The sequence below is a fragment of the Schistocerca piceifrons genome, chromosome X, assembly GCF_021461385.2.
Source record: "Schistocerca piceifrons isolate TAMUIC-IGC-003096 chromosome X, iqSchPice1.1, whole genome shotgun sequence".
Taxonomy (NCBI): Eukaryota; Metazoa; Arthropoda; class Insecta; order Orthoptera; family Acrididae; genus Schistocerca; species Schistocerca piceifrons.
The window spans coordinates 28012225-28031421 of NC_060149.1; the positions used below are offsets into that span (position 1 = coordinate 28012225).

General features: G+C 40.1%; 1 protein-coding gene across 1 annotated transcript in view; it reads right to left on the reverse strand.

The window, feature by feature from the left end:
• Positions 1 to 19197, reverse strand: part of LOC124722165 (latrophilin Cirl) — a 799917-nt gene that overhangs the window by 40070 nt on the left and 740650 nt on the right. Inside the window, exons 9-11 of the mRNA XM_047247367.1 lie at positions 10074 to 10423; positions 2320 to 2647; positions 1208 to 1565 (exon numbers count right to left, since the gene is read on the reverse strand). Coding sequence (XP_047103323.1) covers positions 1208 to 1565; positions 2320 to 2647; positions 10074 to 10423 — 1036 coding nt within the window. The remainder of the gene's footprint in view (positions 1 to 1207; positions 1566 to 2319; positions 2648 to 10073; positions 10424 to 19197) is intronic.

Below are 19197 nucleotides of genomic sequence, written 5' to 3' on the forward strand. Positions count from 1 at the left end.
CACTTACTTTACTGAACACAAATTTATCACTGTTGGGACAGAATTACAAGTATTAGGTTTTTACATACTGGGATCAATAAAGACACCCACTTACTGTATAGTTGATGCACTGATCAATAGATACAAGATGCTGAACACATACAATGATGAAATGAAATGCCTACAACCACCAGTTTTTAATTTGCAATTTATTACATCCATAATCAGTCTCAGGCAATTATGCTGTCTCCAGATGGCTACAGCCATTGGTTATGCACTACACAACACCATGCTTGGCATTAGCAACATGTGGCCTGATGTGCTGTTCAAACAACTGTTCAAACTTTGCAATAGTAAGTCACTGGTTCTCCAAAATATGTGACTGTAGAACATGCAAGTGTAAGTGGTTTTGCAAACTACCTTAAAAGTACCCTGCTTTTACACATGGAAATATTAAAAATAAAATTTCCCACATCAATTCAAAATTACATACCACCACTGTACACAGAACATGTATCGACAGCATATAAAAACCACATCTGAGGTATCGAGCACAGTGAGCCAGTGTCATTCTGTCAATGAATAGATTTTCATCAAGCTGGCCACCTTCCTGCTCTAAGAACTGCGTAGATGAGGCTTTCAGTGAAAAGGATACCAGAACTGACTGGTACATAATGGTATTGGAATTGTGACTGTTAAGATAGTTGGATACCTTTCATTCAAGTATTAGACACTCCTTCCACAACATAACAATCAGGAAGAACTAGAAGTTGGCTTGCTCAAAGAAGATGACTAAGTATACAAAATTTTTGGATGAAAAGACCTCTATGCAAGGGGAAGTTACCATGGCAACAACCATTTACGTCTACTCTCCAGCAAAAGCTGGTCATGTGTAAATCACTGCCATAAATGAAAAAAATTAAATGAATTAGTCAAATTACAAAAAATTTGGTTTAAAAAATACTTCTTTATTAGACCCTTGTCTTGAGGATTTATTCAAAAGTTTTTCAGTAGTATGCAATATGTTATTTTGTTGCAGAAGTATTACTATTTTGTTAGAAAAACTGCTATTTACATTTTATATCTGCTAACGTTAGATATAAAATGTCAAAATCATTCCAGGTATGGAGACAATCAAATTAAATAAAACTTAATGCTGGCATGTTTATCATTTACTTGCTTGTGAATGAAACTAATCCATAACAGTATGTACCACATACAAACTCACCCATTTACATAATCCCAGAAAACACACGAAGGATTTGTGAGGTTGCTGCTTGTATCAATATGCTGTAGAATTATTTTCACAGGTTTTGATAGTTGTATGTGCTTTCCTTTCCCAAGAGAAGCTGCAATAATTTTAGAATTGATTCTTTGAGACCGATTCCTCGGCTGCAGGACCTCATCTAATCGATCAAAAGTTGCAAATACTATGCGTACAAATCCTCCGTCACTGTTTTCCAGAACAGACATTCTCGGAAGTTCTACCCAGTTCTGTGATATTGGCCATGGAACGTGAGTTTCTGCCAGAGGAAACACCTCAACTTCACTGACTTGGGCAAGTGGAATTACTCTTACACTCAGCACTGAAATGGAAAAAATACACGTATATACAAGCTTATTCACGAATAAATCGAAATTTTAAAAATGCCACCAGAAATCACATGTATAGAAGTACCAAATAATTAGTTTACCCCAAAAACATACAAAAATTCAAGTAATGTAATGATTATAGTATTTGGCCCAAATAAATACAATTAATTAAATTTAAAGCAATAAGAGCCACTTGCCTCAGTAGGTTCATGCACACACAGACAAATAAATGCTACACAAAAAATTTCAATGTATTAATTTTGTGTTAACTGCTTTCAAGCCCCAATAATGTCACACTGCTTTTCTCTTACTCAATCAGTACATTCATCTCACCAAGTCAAAGGAAGTGGAGGAGTACAGAGAATTTTATACAGGCTTAAGACCATGGTATAGACCCCAGAGTCCTGCACATATTATTCCTGTTTTCCTTTGAAATAAGGAACTGGGAATGGGAATTTTCATTTGCAGCCTGAAGGCATGCCAGTGTTTCATTACACAACTCACCACACACACATGGCAATGAATGAGTTACTGTTTTCTGGCATGACTGTCTTCAGTTCCATTTATTTCTTTAGATCATATTACTCCATTCATAAAGTGGTCTGTCTGCACCTCCTATTATATACAGTAAGTTATCTTCTATACCACACAGGTGTGCAATGTTTTGCTTGTTTTACAGTTAATCACGCAACTACAAAGAATCAGGCAGTAAAGTTGAAAGATTTTACATTCTATAGGATGACTTACATATGTTCTTGACGGTCTGCACAACCCTCTTCTCACGGCGCACAGTCTCAGCTAGCAAGAATGCATTTTCTTCGAGGCCCATTAGCATTTCAGTTGCAACCTGGAGTTGCTGCTTGTATGTTAGGTCCTTCCAGCTCTGGTGATGAGAACATTCCAACAAGTTGCTGCCCGTGCGGATGACACTGTACAAAAGTTCTGTGACAATGGCCTCACGCTGTCGAGGGTCGGGGAAAGTCGAGATGTCGGAAGACATCTTTCCGGCCAGTTTCCGTGTAATTTCAGCAGCGGCCAGCATGTCTCCCCCATAGAGGGGCACACTCTCTGTTACCTGTAACATACTCGCAGCATTAATTATAAGACAGCATCTCAGTGGCACAATATCATTCAGTTACAGTGTTTGATGTACCTGGTAAGAAGCAAGTATGAAGGTGACAATTTGGTCACATCTACTTTCCTAGCTGTAAATGTAAAACGGAAACAAGGCAGACGGGATTCAGTGTTTCTGGTGGGATATACAAATTACTCCCCCTCATAAATATCAATTCTGATGGTAAAAGTACACATAAGATTTGTCCTCTTACCAGAAGTAGAACAAATTCAATACCAGCAATGAGAGATCGTTAATACAAAACAATATTCTACAGCGTGAAAAATACAAAATGCATTACCACCTGGCTGCTGTATTTTCAGGAAAATGAGAGGGCAGTTACTGAAACAAATTCCACAGTCTGAAATATAAAGACAATCATTTCTGAGAACAGGCCAGAGAGACAACTTTTATGTACACAATGCAAAAAATTATTCACAAAAATGATATTGCCATTCTAGGAGGTCTAAACATTGCCCCCACACACTACGGCCATACAATGAGTCAATGACAACCGCAGCCCACCTACTAGGCACAATTTGGGGCCACTTTAACTACAGTGAGGTGGAAACAAATAAGTCTCGCACCTCGTGCCACTGGCAAACTTCATTGTAAAATCTGTTAATATGCACAAAATGTAGGACTGTCCTAAGTAACAAAAGCTTAACAAATGTACTGCTCACAATTTGTGTGTCTCCCAAAATCTGCACAGGAATTTTGTCGTTTCTACATTATTTTGTTGAGATTCAAATGGACAGACAGAAGAATAAATTATGGAAGGAAGTGAGACAGCAGTATATAGATTTCAGCATTGACTTATAAGAGCAAACCTTTTGACAGTACATAACTGAACAAAGTGTCAGATTAAAACTTCAGAGATTAGATACCTTTAGTAAATATGGGAAAAAAGGAGTAAGAGAAGCAGAATCCAAAACACAGCCATTTTGAAAATTTTAAATTCGAAGTGGCACGAGAAGACTATCTCCGAGATATGGCCGAAGTGGTTTACTTGCATCCGGCAACTTAGAGCTGAGGCTAATGAATAAGGTAGGAGTGGAAGGAAGGCAGGGCCAGAACAGCACACAAGAACGGAATGGAATAAGGGCTACAGGAGATGGGCTATTGATGTAAACTGCGACTGCTACTGCGAACAGGCTACAGACTACAGACTAGCTGGCTGTTTCTCAAGGAGTTCCTTGCGGGGTGGGGGAGTGGCTCTGTACGTAAAAAACAGTACTTCATTTGAGTACATAGACGTATCACGACACTGCACTGAACAGATATTGGAAAGTTGTGCAGCATTAGTTGAATTTAGTGAAACTAAACTTCTAATTGCTGTTGTTTATAGGTCCCCTAACTCCGACTTCAGAGCATTTTTGCTTAAGCTAGAGAGGTATCTTGATTCATTTTGTAGGAAGTACCAGAAAGTAGTTATATTTGGTGACTTCAATATTAATTTTGTACATGATTGTGCAAGAAAAAGGATGTTGGTAGATCTCCTAAATTTATATGATCTGATGCAAACTGCGTTTTTTCCAACTAGGGTGCAGGGGAACAGTAGCACAGTATTAGACAATATTTTTATTCATTCTTCATTACTAGATGGGCATTCTGTTAGTAAAAGGGTCAACGGCCTTTCAGACCATGATACACAAATTTTAACATTAAAAGGTTTTTGTACGCAAACCAATGTTGTATTTAATTACAAACTATGTAGGAAAGTTAATCCAACAGCAATAGAGAGTTTTTCAAAACTTGTCAAGGAACAAGAGTGGCAAGATGTTTATAGTGCCGATAATATAGATGATAAATACAATGCTTTCCATAACACATTTCTCATGCTCTTTGAGAGTTGCTTTCCATTAGAACATTCTAAATGGGGTACTAGCAGTAATGGACAGCCAGGTTGGCTGACTAGTGGGATAAGGATATCATGTAGAACAAAGCGGGAATTATATCAAAATGTTAGAAGTAGTCACAATCAAGCTACAGTAGCCCATTACAAACAGTATTGTAAGGTGCTTAAGTATGTTATTAGCAAGGCAAAAAGTATGTGGTATGCAAATAGAATAGCTAATTCACAGGATAGAATTGAAGCCATATGGTCAGTTGTGAAGGAAGTGTCTGGTCAGCAGCACACGGTTGATGATATAAAGTCATTTTGCATTAATAATATTTCTGTTACTTATAAATCAGATATATGTACAGTATTTGACAACCATTTTCTGAGCATTGCTGGTGAATTAAATAAAAATTTAGTTTCTTCACGAAATCATATAAATTTCTTAGCAAATGCCTTTCCGAGACTGACGTCTGAAATACTCCTCTGTGATACAGACAGGAGGGAGATTGAGTCAATAATTAAATCACTGAAGACTAAGGACTCTCATGGTTGTGATGGAGTGTCTAGTAGAATATTAAAGTTCTGTGCTGCATATGTTAGCCCTGTATTTAGCCATCTTTGTAATTTTTCCTTTAGGAATGGTCAGTTTCCTGAGCGATTAAAGTACTCAGTAGTAAAGCCGCTTTATAAAAAGGGAGAAAGGGATAATGTAGATCATTTTAGACCTATTTCTATGCCATCAGTGTTTGCAAAAGTTATCGAAAAGGCTGTGTATGTAAGGTTAATTGATCATTTTATATCACACGATTTGCTATCAAATGTACAGTTCGGCTTTAGAAGTCGTTTGACAACTGAAAATGCTATATTCTCTTTTTTCTGTGAGGTACTGGATAGGCTAAACAAAAAGTTTCAAACGCTTGGCATATTTTTTGATTTAACAAAGGCATTTGCCTGTGCTGATCTCACAATATTGCTCCAGAAGTTGGACCATTACGGAATAAGGGGAGTAGCTCACAATTGGTTCACCTCTTACTTTAGCAACAGGCAGCAAAAGGTCATTATTCACAATGTTGATAACGGCTGTGATGTGGTATCTGAGTGGGGTACTGTCAAGTGGGGGGTGCCCCAGGGATCAGTGTTGGGGCCACTCCTGTTCCTTATTTATATAAATGATACGCCCTCTAGTATTATGGGTAACTCTAAAATATTTCTGTTTGCTGATGACACTAGCTTGGTAGTAAAGGATGTTGTGTGCAACATTGACTCGGTTTTAAGTAGTGCAGTAGATGACCTCAGTTCTTTGCTTGTAGAAAATAAACTGACGTTAAATCACAGTAAGACTCAGTTTTTACAGTTTCTAACACACAATTCAACAAAACCTGACGTTTTAATCTCACAGAATGGGCATATGACTGGTGAAACTGAACAGTTCAAATTCCTAGGTGTTCAGATAGATAGTAAGCTGTCGTGGAAAGCCCATGTTCAGGATCTTGTTCAAAGACTTAATACTGCCATTTTCACTATTCAAACGGTATCGAAAGTGAGTGATACTTCGACGCGTAAATTAGTCTACTTTGCTTATTTTCATTCACTTATGTCGTATGGTATTATGTTTTGGGGTAACTCTTCCCATTCTAGAACGATATTTTTGGCTCAGAAACGGGCGGTTCGGGCAATAAGTGGTGTGAGTTCACGAACCTCTTGTCGACCTCTGTTCACGAGTCTGGGTATTTTGACACTGGCCTCTCAATACGTATATTCCTTATTGTCGTTTCTTGTTACCAATATTAGTTTATTTCCAACAATAAGCAGTTTTCACTCGGTTAATACTCGGCAGAAATCAAACCTCCATTTGGATCGGACTTCCTTAACTCTTGTGCAAAAAGGTGTGCAGTATACTGCTGCATCCATTTTCAATAAGCTGCCACTCGAATTCAAAAATCTTAGCAGTAATACACGCACTTTCAAATCGAAACTGAAGAGTTTCCTCATGGGTCACTGCTTCTATTCTGTCGAGGAGTTCCTTGAAAAATTAAGCTGATTCTCATTGTATTGCTGATGGTGTTTGCTTAAACTTATAGACTGATTTTCTTTCAGGTTCATGAACATTTATTTATATCTGTTATTACTTTTATGTTGTAAGTTCATGTACTGACACGTTCCATGACCTTGGAGATTTGCTCCTCAATTTGGTCCTATGGAACTTGACCTGTAAATAAATAAATAAATAAATAAATAAAAATGGAGACTCTAGACCGATAATTCCCAACTCGGCAGTAACTACCCCTAAGGGCTAAAAACAAACTGGGTTCCACTACAGTTTAGAGGGCAATGTAAATAATTTTTATAAAATCAGAAGACCAATATTTAATAGATTATCATCAGTGGCAGCAATTGACATCCACCTCCTCTAGACTTTCCAACAAATTGCAGTTTTCAGTGATAGACATCTGTACCCCTAGAGTACGTATCCAATAAGAACTTCAATATTTCCTTATTTTCCAACATCTAGCAAATAACTACCCTCCATCTGCCCAACTAGCTTACACTCTAATCCGGTCCCCAATCCGACCATTCGCTTTTCCGTCTCTCCTCGTTATTTGCGACACGTACTCCTCTGTCGGTCACCGAGTGACAAAAAGTTTCCACATTAACCGTAAACGTCTCACTGCCGCGAGTCAAAACTCCAGTTACGAATTGATTGTAAACTATAAATTTTGTACGAAACTGCTCCATTCGAAACCTCGTCCGGCATTCCGAGCCATTTTACTCCCCTATATTTTTCGGTTCCTCCAGTGGCAGTAGTCATTTGCCACAAGTAATACATTCCAATATCAATTATTTTCAGGATTTAGAATATCTGAAGGTAAATGCCCGAGTTCCGAAACGATCTCCGGTGTACGATAAAATATTTTCAGACAGTGAAATCCGAGTCGGACCACAATTTCTCGAACGTCGGGAAGACTACACGACAAAAACAGATTTCGATACGAGAGACCCGACACTATTTAGGCTAAAAGTCAGCAGCCAGTAGCTACTACTATCGAAATGACTCCCGAGAATACCAAAAACCGAAGGACGGAGCCGGACGCACCCCGAGTGCACTTTACAACAGAAAGTGGCCTAAACCGTATCGGACAGAGAAGACGGTCGTTACAAATAAGCAGAACTGACTGTCACAGACTCGTTATTTATCATTTTCGTAAAAAAGACTGAAGAACCGAGTGAGTTCCATTTTTGATAGCAGATCTTCTGTCCTCTAAAAATTGGACTGTTAATTTGTTTCCCTAATAGTTATGAACTGTAGATTAAAACTGAAGAAACTGCAAAAAGGTGGGAATTTAAGGAGATGGGACCTGGATAAACTGAAAGAACCAGAGGTTGTACAGAGTTCCAGGGAGAGCATAAGGGAACAATTGACAGGAATGGGGGAAAGAAATACAGTAGAAGAAGAATGGGTAGCTTTGAGGGATGAAATAGTGAAGGCAGCAGATGATCAAATGGGTAAAAAGACGAGGGCTAGTAGAAACCCTTGAGTAACAGAAGAAATATTGAATTTAATTGATGAAAGGAGAAAATATAAAAATGCAGTAAATGAAGCAGGCAAAAAGGAATACAAACGTCTCAAAAATGATATCGACAGGAAGTGCAAAATGGCTAAGCAGGGATGGCTAGAGGACGAATGTACGGATGTAGAGGTAAGATAGACACTGCCTAAAGGAAAATTAAAGAGACCTTTGGAGAAAGGAGAACCACTTGCATGAATATGAAGAGCTTTGATGGAAACCCAGTTCAAAGCAAAGAAGGGAAAGTAGAAAGGTGGAAGGAGTATATAGAGGGTCTATACATGGGCGATGTACTGGAGGACAATATTATGGAAATGGAAGAGGATGTAGATGAAGATGAAATGGGAGATATGATACTGCGTGAAGAGTTTGACAGAGCACTGAAAGACCTAAGTCGAAACAAGGCCCCCGGAGTAGACAACATTCCATTAGAACTACTGACCGCTTTGGGAGAGCCAGTCCTGACAAAACTCTACCATCTGGTGAGCAAGACGTATGAGACAGGCGAAATACCCTCAGACTTCAAGAAGAATATAATAATTCCAATCCCAAAGAAAGCAGGTGTTGACAGATGTGAAAATTACCGAACCATCAGTTTAATAAGTCACAGCTGCAAAATACTAACGCAAATTCTTTACGGACAAATAGAAAAACTGATAGAAGCCGACCTCGGGGAAGATCAGTTTGGATTCCGTAGAAATGTTGGAACACGTGAGGCAATACTGACCCTACGACTTATGTTAGAAGAAAGATTAAGGAAAGGCAAACCTACATTTCTAGCATTTGTAGACTTAGAGAAAGACTTTGACAATGTTGATTGGAATACTCTCAAATTCTGAAGGTGGCAGGGGTAAAATACAGGGAGCGAAAGGCTATTTACAATTTGTACAGAAACCAGATGGCAGTTATAAGAGTCGAGGGGTATGAAAGGGAAGCAGTGGTTGGGAAGGGAGTGAGACAGGGCTGTAGACTATCCCCGATGTTATTCAATCTGAATATTGAGAAAGCAATAAAGGAAACAAAAGGAAAGTTCGGAGTAGGTATTAAAATCCATGGAGAAGAAATGAAAACTTTGAGGTTCGCCGATGACATTGTAATTCTGTCACAGACAGCAAAGGACTTGGAAGAGCAGCTGAACGGAATGGACAGTGTCTTGAAAGGAGGATATAAGATGAACATTAACAAAAGCAAAACGCGGATAATGGAATGTAGTCGAATTAAGTCGGGTGATGCTGAGGGTATTAGATTAGGAAATGAGACACTTAAAGTAGTAAAGGAGTTTTGCTATTTGGGGAGCAAAATAACTGATGATGGTCGAAGTAGAGAGGATATAAAATGTAGAATGGCAATGGCAAGGAAAGCATTTCTGAAGAAGAAAAATTTGTTAACATCGAGTATAGATTTAAGTGTCAGGAAGTCGTTTCTGAAAGTATTAGTATGGAGTGTAGCCACGTACGGAAGTGAAACGTGGACGATAAATAGTTTAGACAAGAAGAGAATAGAAGCTTTCGAAATGTGGTGTTACAGAAGATTGCTGAAGATTAGATGGGTAGATCACATAACTAATGAGGAGGTATTGAATAGAATTGGGGAGAAGAGGAGTTTGTGGCACAACTTGACTAGAAGAAGGGATAGGTTGGTAGGACATGTTCTGAGGCATCAAGGGATCACCAATTTAGTACTGGAGGGCAGCGTGGAGGGTAAAAATCGTAGAGGGAAGACCAAGAGATGAATACACTAAGCAGATTCAGAAGGATGTAGGCTGCAGTAGGTACTGTGAGATGAAGAAGCTTGCACAGGATAGAATAGCATCAAACCAGTCTCAGGACTGAAGACCACAACAACAACAACAATAGAAAGTACCGTTACGTGCCAAATTTTGCCAGATTAATGTCCGACGTCGTTTAGAAGTAATGGTATCTGACAAGTTTGGAAGCACTGTGAGGTGGACGGGAGGCGCATTAAATTAATTACGGACCTGTGCCAGCTCGTTGCCGATGGTGGTGATGGAGTCTCCGTGCGTCATGCGCGTCTCGAGGTTGGTGAACCAGAGCGTGTGGCAGTCGGAGAGGTCGGGCGCGTCGGCCGCCCACAGCGGCGGCCCGTCGTCGCGCCTGCGGCACTGCCAGCGCGCGCGGCCCGTGGAGCCGCCGGGGCAGGGCTGCTCGGCCACGTCGCCCGCCCACGTCCAGTTCCAGAAGAGGTTGCGCGCCGTCACCGCGGGGCACAGCCGCGACAGCTCCTCCGGAGGGAAGTGCGACGGCAGCGCCGCCGCCGCCGCTGCGGCCGCCGCCGCCGCCGCCGCAGCTGCAGCCGAGCCGGTGCGACCTGCGGAAGCGTTACACCACACGCGCCCTACTGGGCGTCACTCCTCCGCACTCACGGCCAGCCGCCGCCGGGGAACGCAACAAAACCACAAAAACCAAACAAAACGCGCTGAATCGGAGGCCCTACAGACGAGTGTTCGGAGGCTACGGATTCGCTTTCGATTTTAATTGCGCGAGTGATTTTAAATTCGGTGTCCGTAAAATTGCTCTGCAATCGAACGTCCCTTGAGACTACTGCAACCGTCTTTGCAATTATGGGCTGTCATTATCGTATGGCAGCGAAATTTGATAGATATTCTAGTACGTTAATGTGGAACAGATTTATGCTGGAAAAAATTAGTTCTAATTTTGGCCACCAGGTGCAAATCTGGCGCTGTGAATGCAAGAAAGACGTACAGAAATGTTTTCGTACGTAATGGATTAAGGATGGGACGTGGACAGAAAAGGTCAAACCTGTGAGAAAGGAATAATGTTGATTTCATTATTAACTGCCACTTACACAATTTGTTCGATACGAGTACCGGAGACGTCGACGGGCTGCTGCATCCGTAAAAAAAAGTGATCAGCAGTTGTTTGCAGCAGTTCCGGCAGAACCTGAATACTGGCCTTCAGATCAGGTAGACAGCGAACGTGTCCCTGCTAACCGCGTTCTTTTAGATATTTCTAGAGCCGAAAGTCACACGGATTCAGATCGGGTGATCTTGCTGGCCATACATCTGGAAAGCCCCTGGAGATAACACGTTATGGAAGGTTGCATTAAGCAAATCTTTCACTGGGCGAGCGACATGAGGTGCTGCTCCATCTTGCGCGAAAACAGCGGTCTCCACAAAGTTGTGCCCTCCGAATGCAGGAATCACATGCTGTACAAGGAGGTCTCGAAAAAGTGCAGACGTCACGGTACACCTGACAAGCCACCTAGATCTGTTCTTCTCAAAGAAGAACGGACCGAGAATAAACGTGCTTGTGAATCCACGCCACAGTCACACACTGCGAGCGCAATGGCTCTTCGTGCACAGCACGCGGTTTAACAGTACCCCAAATTCGACCGTTCTGTGTATTCACTGCACCCTGTAAATGTAAAATGTGCGTCGTCACTCCACAGAATATTGCCCGGCCACATGTCGTCATCTTTTCGTTCCGTGCCAGAAACCGAAGAGCAAATTCGGAACGTTGCTGCGAATTATTAGGTTTCAGTTGCTGCACCGTCTGGATCTTGTACGGGTACCAGTGTAAAACAGACCGAAAAACTTTCCGAACTGTTTACCACGAGATGGACAATTCTCTAGTCACTGCCCGGGGTACGTGCTGCACGGTCAGTTACAACTAACCTCGTCAATAATTTCCACCGGGATACACCTTTCACTTCGAGGTGTCACACCCAGCTCGCCCGCGTTTCCGATGTCATTATCATCTCCTTTAACACATTTAATGACATCGCGCCTCTCCTCAGACCTTTCAGTCGACGATACTCTCTCAATGATACGATGTAATTGTTGCCGTTCACATAAAACAGTTTCACTAGCAGTGCACGGTCTGGCTTCTCGATAGCCGTACTTTTCACTCAAACGTCATACAAACAGAGTACAGCGCCAGATTTGCACCTGGTGGCCATAATTGGAACTAATATTTATCGAGCGTAAATCGGTTCCGCATTAACACATTAGCATGTCTACCACGTTTCACTCAAATACGATAATTACACCCCACACTGGACAAACGTGAATAGCTGCACTTTATTTATAACCACCCAGCACTTCACGCCATATGCTTTTTGGATCAAATCGTCTTTAGTGGCCTGGAATCACACTTATGAACGCTTTTAGTTCATCTATAGCTCTAGAAACAGCCCTTTGACAATCTATTCAATTGTTGTTCTTTGACTTTCTGCATTTTCGTCTTTTTTCTTAGAAGCGTAAATCTCTGCACGTACATCTGTCAGACATTTCAGAAAGTGAAAACGGACACAAAAGGACAGTGCTCAAGAGCGATATACCGGACGAAGGTGTGATCAGACGAGGCTTCTCAAACCATTCGAAAATGTAATAAGTCAAAGAATCACTCTTCGACAGAGTAATAACGGAACTGTTGTCAGATGCACGGTGGCGTGCTGAAAAGTAACGGCTCCGAATTTTTTGTGACAACTCTTAAAATAAAAGATAACATTCTACCTCTTTATTCTTCATGTCCACATATTTGCAGCCCTCTGCCGCTAGAGAGCTTCGAATTGCAGCGTAAAACAAGGCAGTGTGTTACGTAACTATGTCAGTGTGTGAGAAAAAGCGTGCTGTAATAGAGTTTCGTCTTCAAACACTTGATCCACACATGCAGCACCCTCCCCTTGGGTACAGTTATCAATCATCCTCCGCGCAGTCCAAACTTGGTTGTTGTTGTTGTGGTCTTCAGTCCTGAGACTGGTTTGATGCAGCTCTCCATGCTACTCTATCCTGTGCAAGCTTTTTCATCTCCCAATACCTACTGCAACCTACATCCTTCTGAATCTGCTTAGTGTATTCATCTCTTGGTCTCCCCCTACGATTTTTACCCTCCACGCTGCCCTCCAATACTAAATTGGTGATCCCTTGATGCCTCAGAACATGTCCTACCAACCGATCCCTTCTTCTGGTCAAGTTGTGCCACAAACTTGGTACCATCCAATTTTCATCCGCTTGCAAAGCTTAAGGAACACTTTTCAGGACTTTACCTTACATTACATCTATCGTTTTCCATGGATCCCTTGGAGATGCGGAAAGAGTAAAAGGTCTTTATTTTATTTTATTTTATTTATTTATTTTTTAATCAGGTACGTGGATATTGTACAATTCTAATGAAGTTATTCAATTCCCTCCGAAAGCGATCTTTATCACTTACAAGACCTTTGATATATTCTGGTAAGTTATTGAATATATGAGTACCCATGTATTTCACTCCTTTTGTACTAATGTTAAGCTTTTATAGTCCTTATACAGATTGTTTTTGGTTCTGGTATTATAATCATGTTTTGAACTATTTTGTGTAAAAAGAGACATGTTGGAAATGACAAAGGACATCACAGAGTATATGTACTGAGAAGTAGTAGTTAGAATACCAAGTTTCTTAAAGAGGTCTCTGCATGATGATCTAGGACTGACGATGATTCCATAACTCATTAGTGAATGGAAGTAGGCCGAATAAACTAACTACTTCATTTTTAAATCGCCCATTTCTGCTATCATGCATACTTCAAATGTAGCTCAACTAAGGCGTTTCATTAAGTCTAGAGCGTGAGTTTTCCAGTTTAGGTTGAAGTCAATTTGTAGCCCTAAAATTTTGATACTGTCTACAGCTTTAATTTCAATGTTCGAATACATTATATTTATAGGATCAGGTATTCTTTGTGACGCACTTAGCTGTATGTACTGGGTCTTGTCAAAATTCAGTGACAATCCATTTGCTGACAACCACCCATTGATACAAACATTTCATTAGCTGATTGCTCAGTGAGATCACGGGTAACGTTTTTTATACGAATACTTGTATCATCTGCAAATAAGACAAAATTTGCATTTTGTGACTCTGCATATGGAAGGTCATTAATATATAGTAGGAACAACAAGGGACCTAAAATAAAGCGCTGAGGCACCCCTTGTCTGATGCTTTCATATTCTGAATGACTATTGTTACGTGGTAAGCCTGATACAGACATACACACGTCTTATCTCAAATAACATACTGTCAAAGTCACAGTTTGGATTTCTAAAAGGTTCTGATATTGAGAAGGCTATCTACACTTACAGTGAAAATGTGCTTAATTCATTACACAAAAAAGTGCAGGCAACCGGTATATTTTGTGATCTGTCAAAGGCATCTGACTGTGTAAATCACAATATCCTTTTAAGTAAACTAGAATATTATAGTGTAACAGGAAATGCTGCAAAATGGTTCAAATCTTATATCTCTGGCAGGAAACAAAGGGTGTTATTAGGAAAGAGACATGTATCAAGCTATCAGGCATCATCCAACTGGGAACTAATTACATGTGGGGTCCCACAAGGTTCCATTTTGGGGCCCTTACCTTTTCTTGTGTATATCAATGACCTTTCATCAGTAACATTACCAGATGCCAAGTTTGTTTTGTTTGCCGATGATACAAACATTGCAATAAATAGCAAATCAAGTGTAGTCTTAGAAAGATCAGCCAATAAAATATTTGTGGACATTAATCACTGGTTCCTAGCCAATTCTTTGTCACTAAACTTTAAAAAAACACACTACATGCAGTTCAAAACTTGTAAGGGGTGTCCCAAGAGTATCTGTCTAACATACGATGACAAGAAGATAGAAGAAGTGGACAGTGTTAAATTCTTGGGATTACAGCTTGATAATAAATTCAACTGGGAGGAGCACACCACAGAACTGCTGAAGCGTCTTAACAAATCTCTGTTTGCAATGCGAATTTTGTCAGACATAGGGGATATAAAAATGAAAAAGCTGGCATACTATGCTTACTTTCATTCCATAATGTCATATGGGATTATTTTTTGGGGTAATTCATCAAGCCAAGCTAAAGTTTTCCGGGCACAAAAACGTGCAGTAAGAGTTATATGTGGTGTGAACTCAAGAACATCCTGCAGAAGCCTGTTTAGAGAACTAGGGATACTAACTACTGCTTCCCAATATATTTATTCCTTAATGAAATTTGTCATTAAAAATATATCACTTTTTCAACAGCTCAATTCATGGAATCAATACTAGAAATAAGAATAATCTTCACAAGGATTTAAAGTCACTTAGTCTTGTACAAAAAGGTGTGCATTATTCAGGAACACACATTTTCAATAACTTGCCAGCAGCCATAAAAAGCTTAACAACCAATGAAATTCAGTTTAAGAGAAGCCTAAAGGATTTATGGTGGCCAACTCCTTCTACTCCATTGATGAATTTCTTAGTAAAACCAACTGATTTGTATATAAGTACAACATAACTTCTGCACAATTTCAGTGCAGTAATGTGTTCATTGAAAATTTGTGTGTCTGTGTGTGTGTGTGTGTGTGTGTGTGTGTGTGTGTGTGTAAGTGTAATCTAACTTCTGCACCATTTCAGTGCAGTAATGTGTTCATTGTAAATAAGTATTACAGTAGTTGTATTACATGTTTATTAGCTTATAAATAAATAAAAAACTTTTTTATTTTAAATTCAGTGCATTAGTATTTGTAAAATGACTCTTAGTGTTCATTAAAAAATGACGATCATTCCACTTGGGACCTGTCGAATGGTACATTAGCTTATTTGTTTTAGTTGTAAATATTTGTCATGTATTGTTGTTTTTCTGACATGTTCCACATCCTGGAGGACCTCCTCACTACGGATCAATTGGAATGAAAGTAAATCTAATCTAATCTAATCTGTTAAAAAGATAGGATGAGAACCATGAGCCTGCTACTCCTGTATTCCCATAATATTTTAACTTTTGTATAAGGATATCTTACTTAACACAATCAAAAGCTTTAGCCAGATCACAGAATATTCCAAGTGGTAATAACTTTTGATTTATTGATTCTAATATATCATCTGTAAAGTGAATATAGCTTGATCAGTTGATAATCCTTTCCGAAATCGAAACTGATTGCGAATGAGAATATTTTTCTGTACTAAGTGTTCATAAAGTCTATTGTACATAACCCTTTCAAACACTTTTGAAAATATTGCAAATAATGAAATGGAATGGAAGTTTTCCACTGACGATTTGTCTCTTCTTCTGTAATGGTTTGACAATAGCATACTTAAAGCTGTCTGGAAAAGTACCACTGTGGAGGGATTCATTACGTAAGGAACTCAGTGTGTCACAAAGTTCTGAGGAGCAACATTTCATTATGGTAATGTTGATTTCATCATAGTCGATAGTGATGAAGCGGTGCAAACAGATGTGAGGTTATGGTTCCGTCAACGATGTTAAACATTATGCGCGGTTCCAGACTGCAGCGCCTTTAACCGCACGGCCACTCCGGCCGGCTATGATTTCAAAAATCTTTTCCTGATTTCACGGCTGATGCTCTTAGACGTTAATATGTTTTTCTTCTTGTTAAAAGCAGCCTTTACTTGAGCTATTCTACTTCTCACTTCTGCCTTGCTCCTTCCATCCCTGGTAATATTACTGCCCAGATAAGTAAATTTATCAACTTGTTCAAGCAGTTCATTGCCTACATGAACTTGGACTTTCACTTGATCTTCTTTGTCACGTGCCATTACTTTTGTTTTTGCTTTATTAATCCTCATATTATATTCTTCAACCATAACTTTACCCATTCTATTCAGGAGTGCGGTATCGTTCTCGCTTCCCGCGCACGGGTTCCCGGGTTCGATTCCCGGCGGGGTCAGGGATTTTCTCTGCCTCGTGATGACTGGGTGTTGTGTGCTGTCCTTAGGTTAGTTAGGTTTAAGTAGTTCTAAGTTCTAGGGGACTGATGACCATAGATGTTAAGTCCCATAGTGCTCAGAGCCATTTGAACCATTTCTATTCAGGAGGACTACAAGATCTTCTTCACTTTCAGCCAGGACAGCTATATCATCGGCATATCTCATCATATCTATTCGTTGGCCATGAATTACTACACTTGTCTGTGAATTTTTCCTTTCTTTTTTCAGTGCCTCTTCAATGAATACGTTAAAGATAACAGGGGATAGTGCGCAACCTTGTCGGACACCTTTCCGTATCTGCACCTCTTCTTGTTTTGTCCGTCCACGGATAACTGCTGTCTCGTTTTTGTACAGGTTCCATATCATTTTTATACCTTTATGGTCTATTCCTACTTTTTTGAGTACCTCAAACATCTTATCCCATTTAACATTATCAAAGGCTTTCTCTACATCTACGAAAGCTATGTATGTTTTCAGGTTCTTATCTAGTCGTTTCTCTATTATTAGTTTTCGAGCAAATATTGCTTCTCTGGTTCCTCTATCTTTCCGGAATCCAAACTGGTCTTCGGAGAGTGTAGCTTCGACTTTTTGCTCTATGCGTTTTAGGATAATTGAGGTTAATATTTTAGAGGCGTGCGTAACTAGGCTGAGCGTCCTATAATTTTCACATCTTGTAGCATTTGCCTTCTTTGGAATGGGGATCATAATGTTTTTCTCAAAGTCTGTAGGAATTTTACCCTGCTCGTACATGTTGAAAACAAGATTATACAACTCCTGATTCAGTTTTGCTCCTCCAGATTTGAGAAGTTCGGCTGGGATATTGTCTATACCAGGCGATTTGTTGTTTTTCAATTTTTTCAGAGCTAGTTCAAACTCTTCCTTTAATATAGGTTCACCTATGTTGTGTGCATCTACTTCTGTTTCTTCTTCCATGATGTTTTCAGGCAGGTCTGGTCCGCTGTACAGTTTTCCTATATATTGTTTCCATCTTCTTGCAACTTCATCATCGTCATCCAATATATTGCCATTTTCATCCATCACAGCCCTACACTTGTTTCTTCTGTCTCCAAAGCAATGTCTCACACATTTATAGGCCTTGTCGATATTTCCCTTGCTCATGTTGTCCTCAACTGAAATACAGAGATCATCAAGGTATTTTTCTCTTGCTTGTTTTGCCTCTGTTGATTCTGTTTTTCAGACTCTTGTATTTCTCTTGGTCTTCCTTCTTCACAGAATTTTTTTAATTTCCTTCTTTCTTCCATCATATTTAGTAGGTCATTAGTGATCCATTCCTTCCTTTTCTCTGTCCTTTCTTTTCCTATTACTTCTTCTGCTGCTTCTAAAATACCAGTTTTTATTTTTCCCCAGCTGCTTTGGATGTCATTGCAGCCCTGTGTATTTGTTTTCTTGTCTGCTTCTAGTTGATAGTGCTTCAGTGTATTTTCGTTTTTCAGGTTTGCCGAATCCCATTTACATGTACTTCTTTTTTTAATGTTCTATGAGACATTGTCAGAGAATTCAATATTCCGAGATCCATAGTGTCAAGCGCGTGCCGAGAATACTAAATTTCAGGCATTACCTCTAACCACAGACAACCCAGTGGCCGACAGCCTTCACTTAACGACCGAGAGCAGCGGCGTTTGCGTAGAGTTGTCAGTGCTAAAAGGCAAGTAACACTGCGTGAAATAGCCGCAGAAATCAATGCCCGTCTTACGATGAACGTATCCTTTAGGACATTGCGGCGAAATTTGAGGCTAATGGACTATGACAGCAGACGACGGACGCGAGTAGCTTTCCAGCACCTCTCCTGGCTCGCGACCGTATCCGTTGGGCCCTAGACGACTGGAAAACCGAGCCCTGGTCACATGAGTATTGTGTTCGAGTATAATGACTTTTCTGGAGATTAGAAATCTACTCTGTAGGAATCAGCATGGGTTTCGAAAAGGACGGTCGTGTGAAACCCATCTCGCGCTATTCGTCCACGAGACTCAGAGGGCCATAGACACGGCTTCCCAGGTAGATGCCGTGTTTCTTGACTTCCGCAGGGCGTTCGATACAGTTACCCACAGTCGTTTAATGAACAAAGTAAGAGCATATAGACTATCAGACCAATTGTGTGATTGGATTGAAGAGTTCCTAGATAACAGAACTCAGCATGTCATTCTCAATGGAGAGAAGTCTTCCGAAGTAAGAGTGATTTCAGGTGTGCCGCAGGGGAGTGTCGTACGACCGTTGCTATTCACATTATACATAAATGACCTTGTGGATGACATCGGAAGTTCACTGAGGCTTTTTGCGGACGATGCTGTGGTATATAACGAGAGGTTGTAACAATGGAACATTGTACTGAAATGTAGGAGGATCTGCAGCGAATTGACGCAT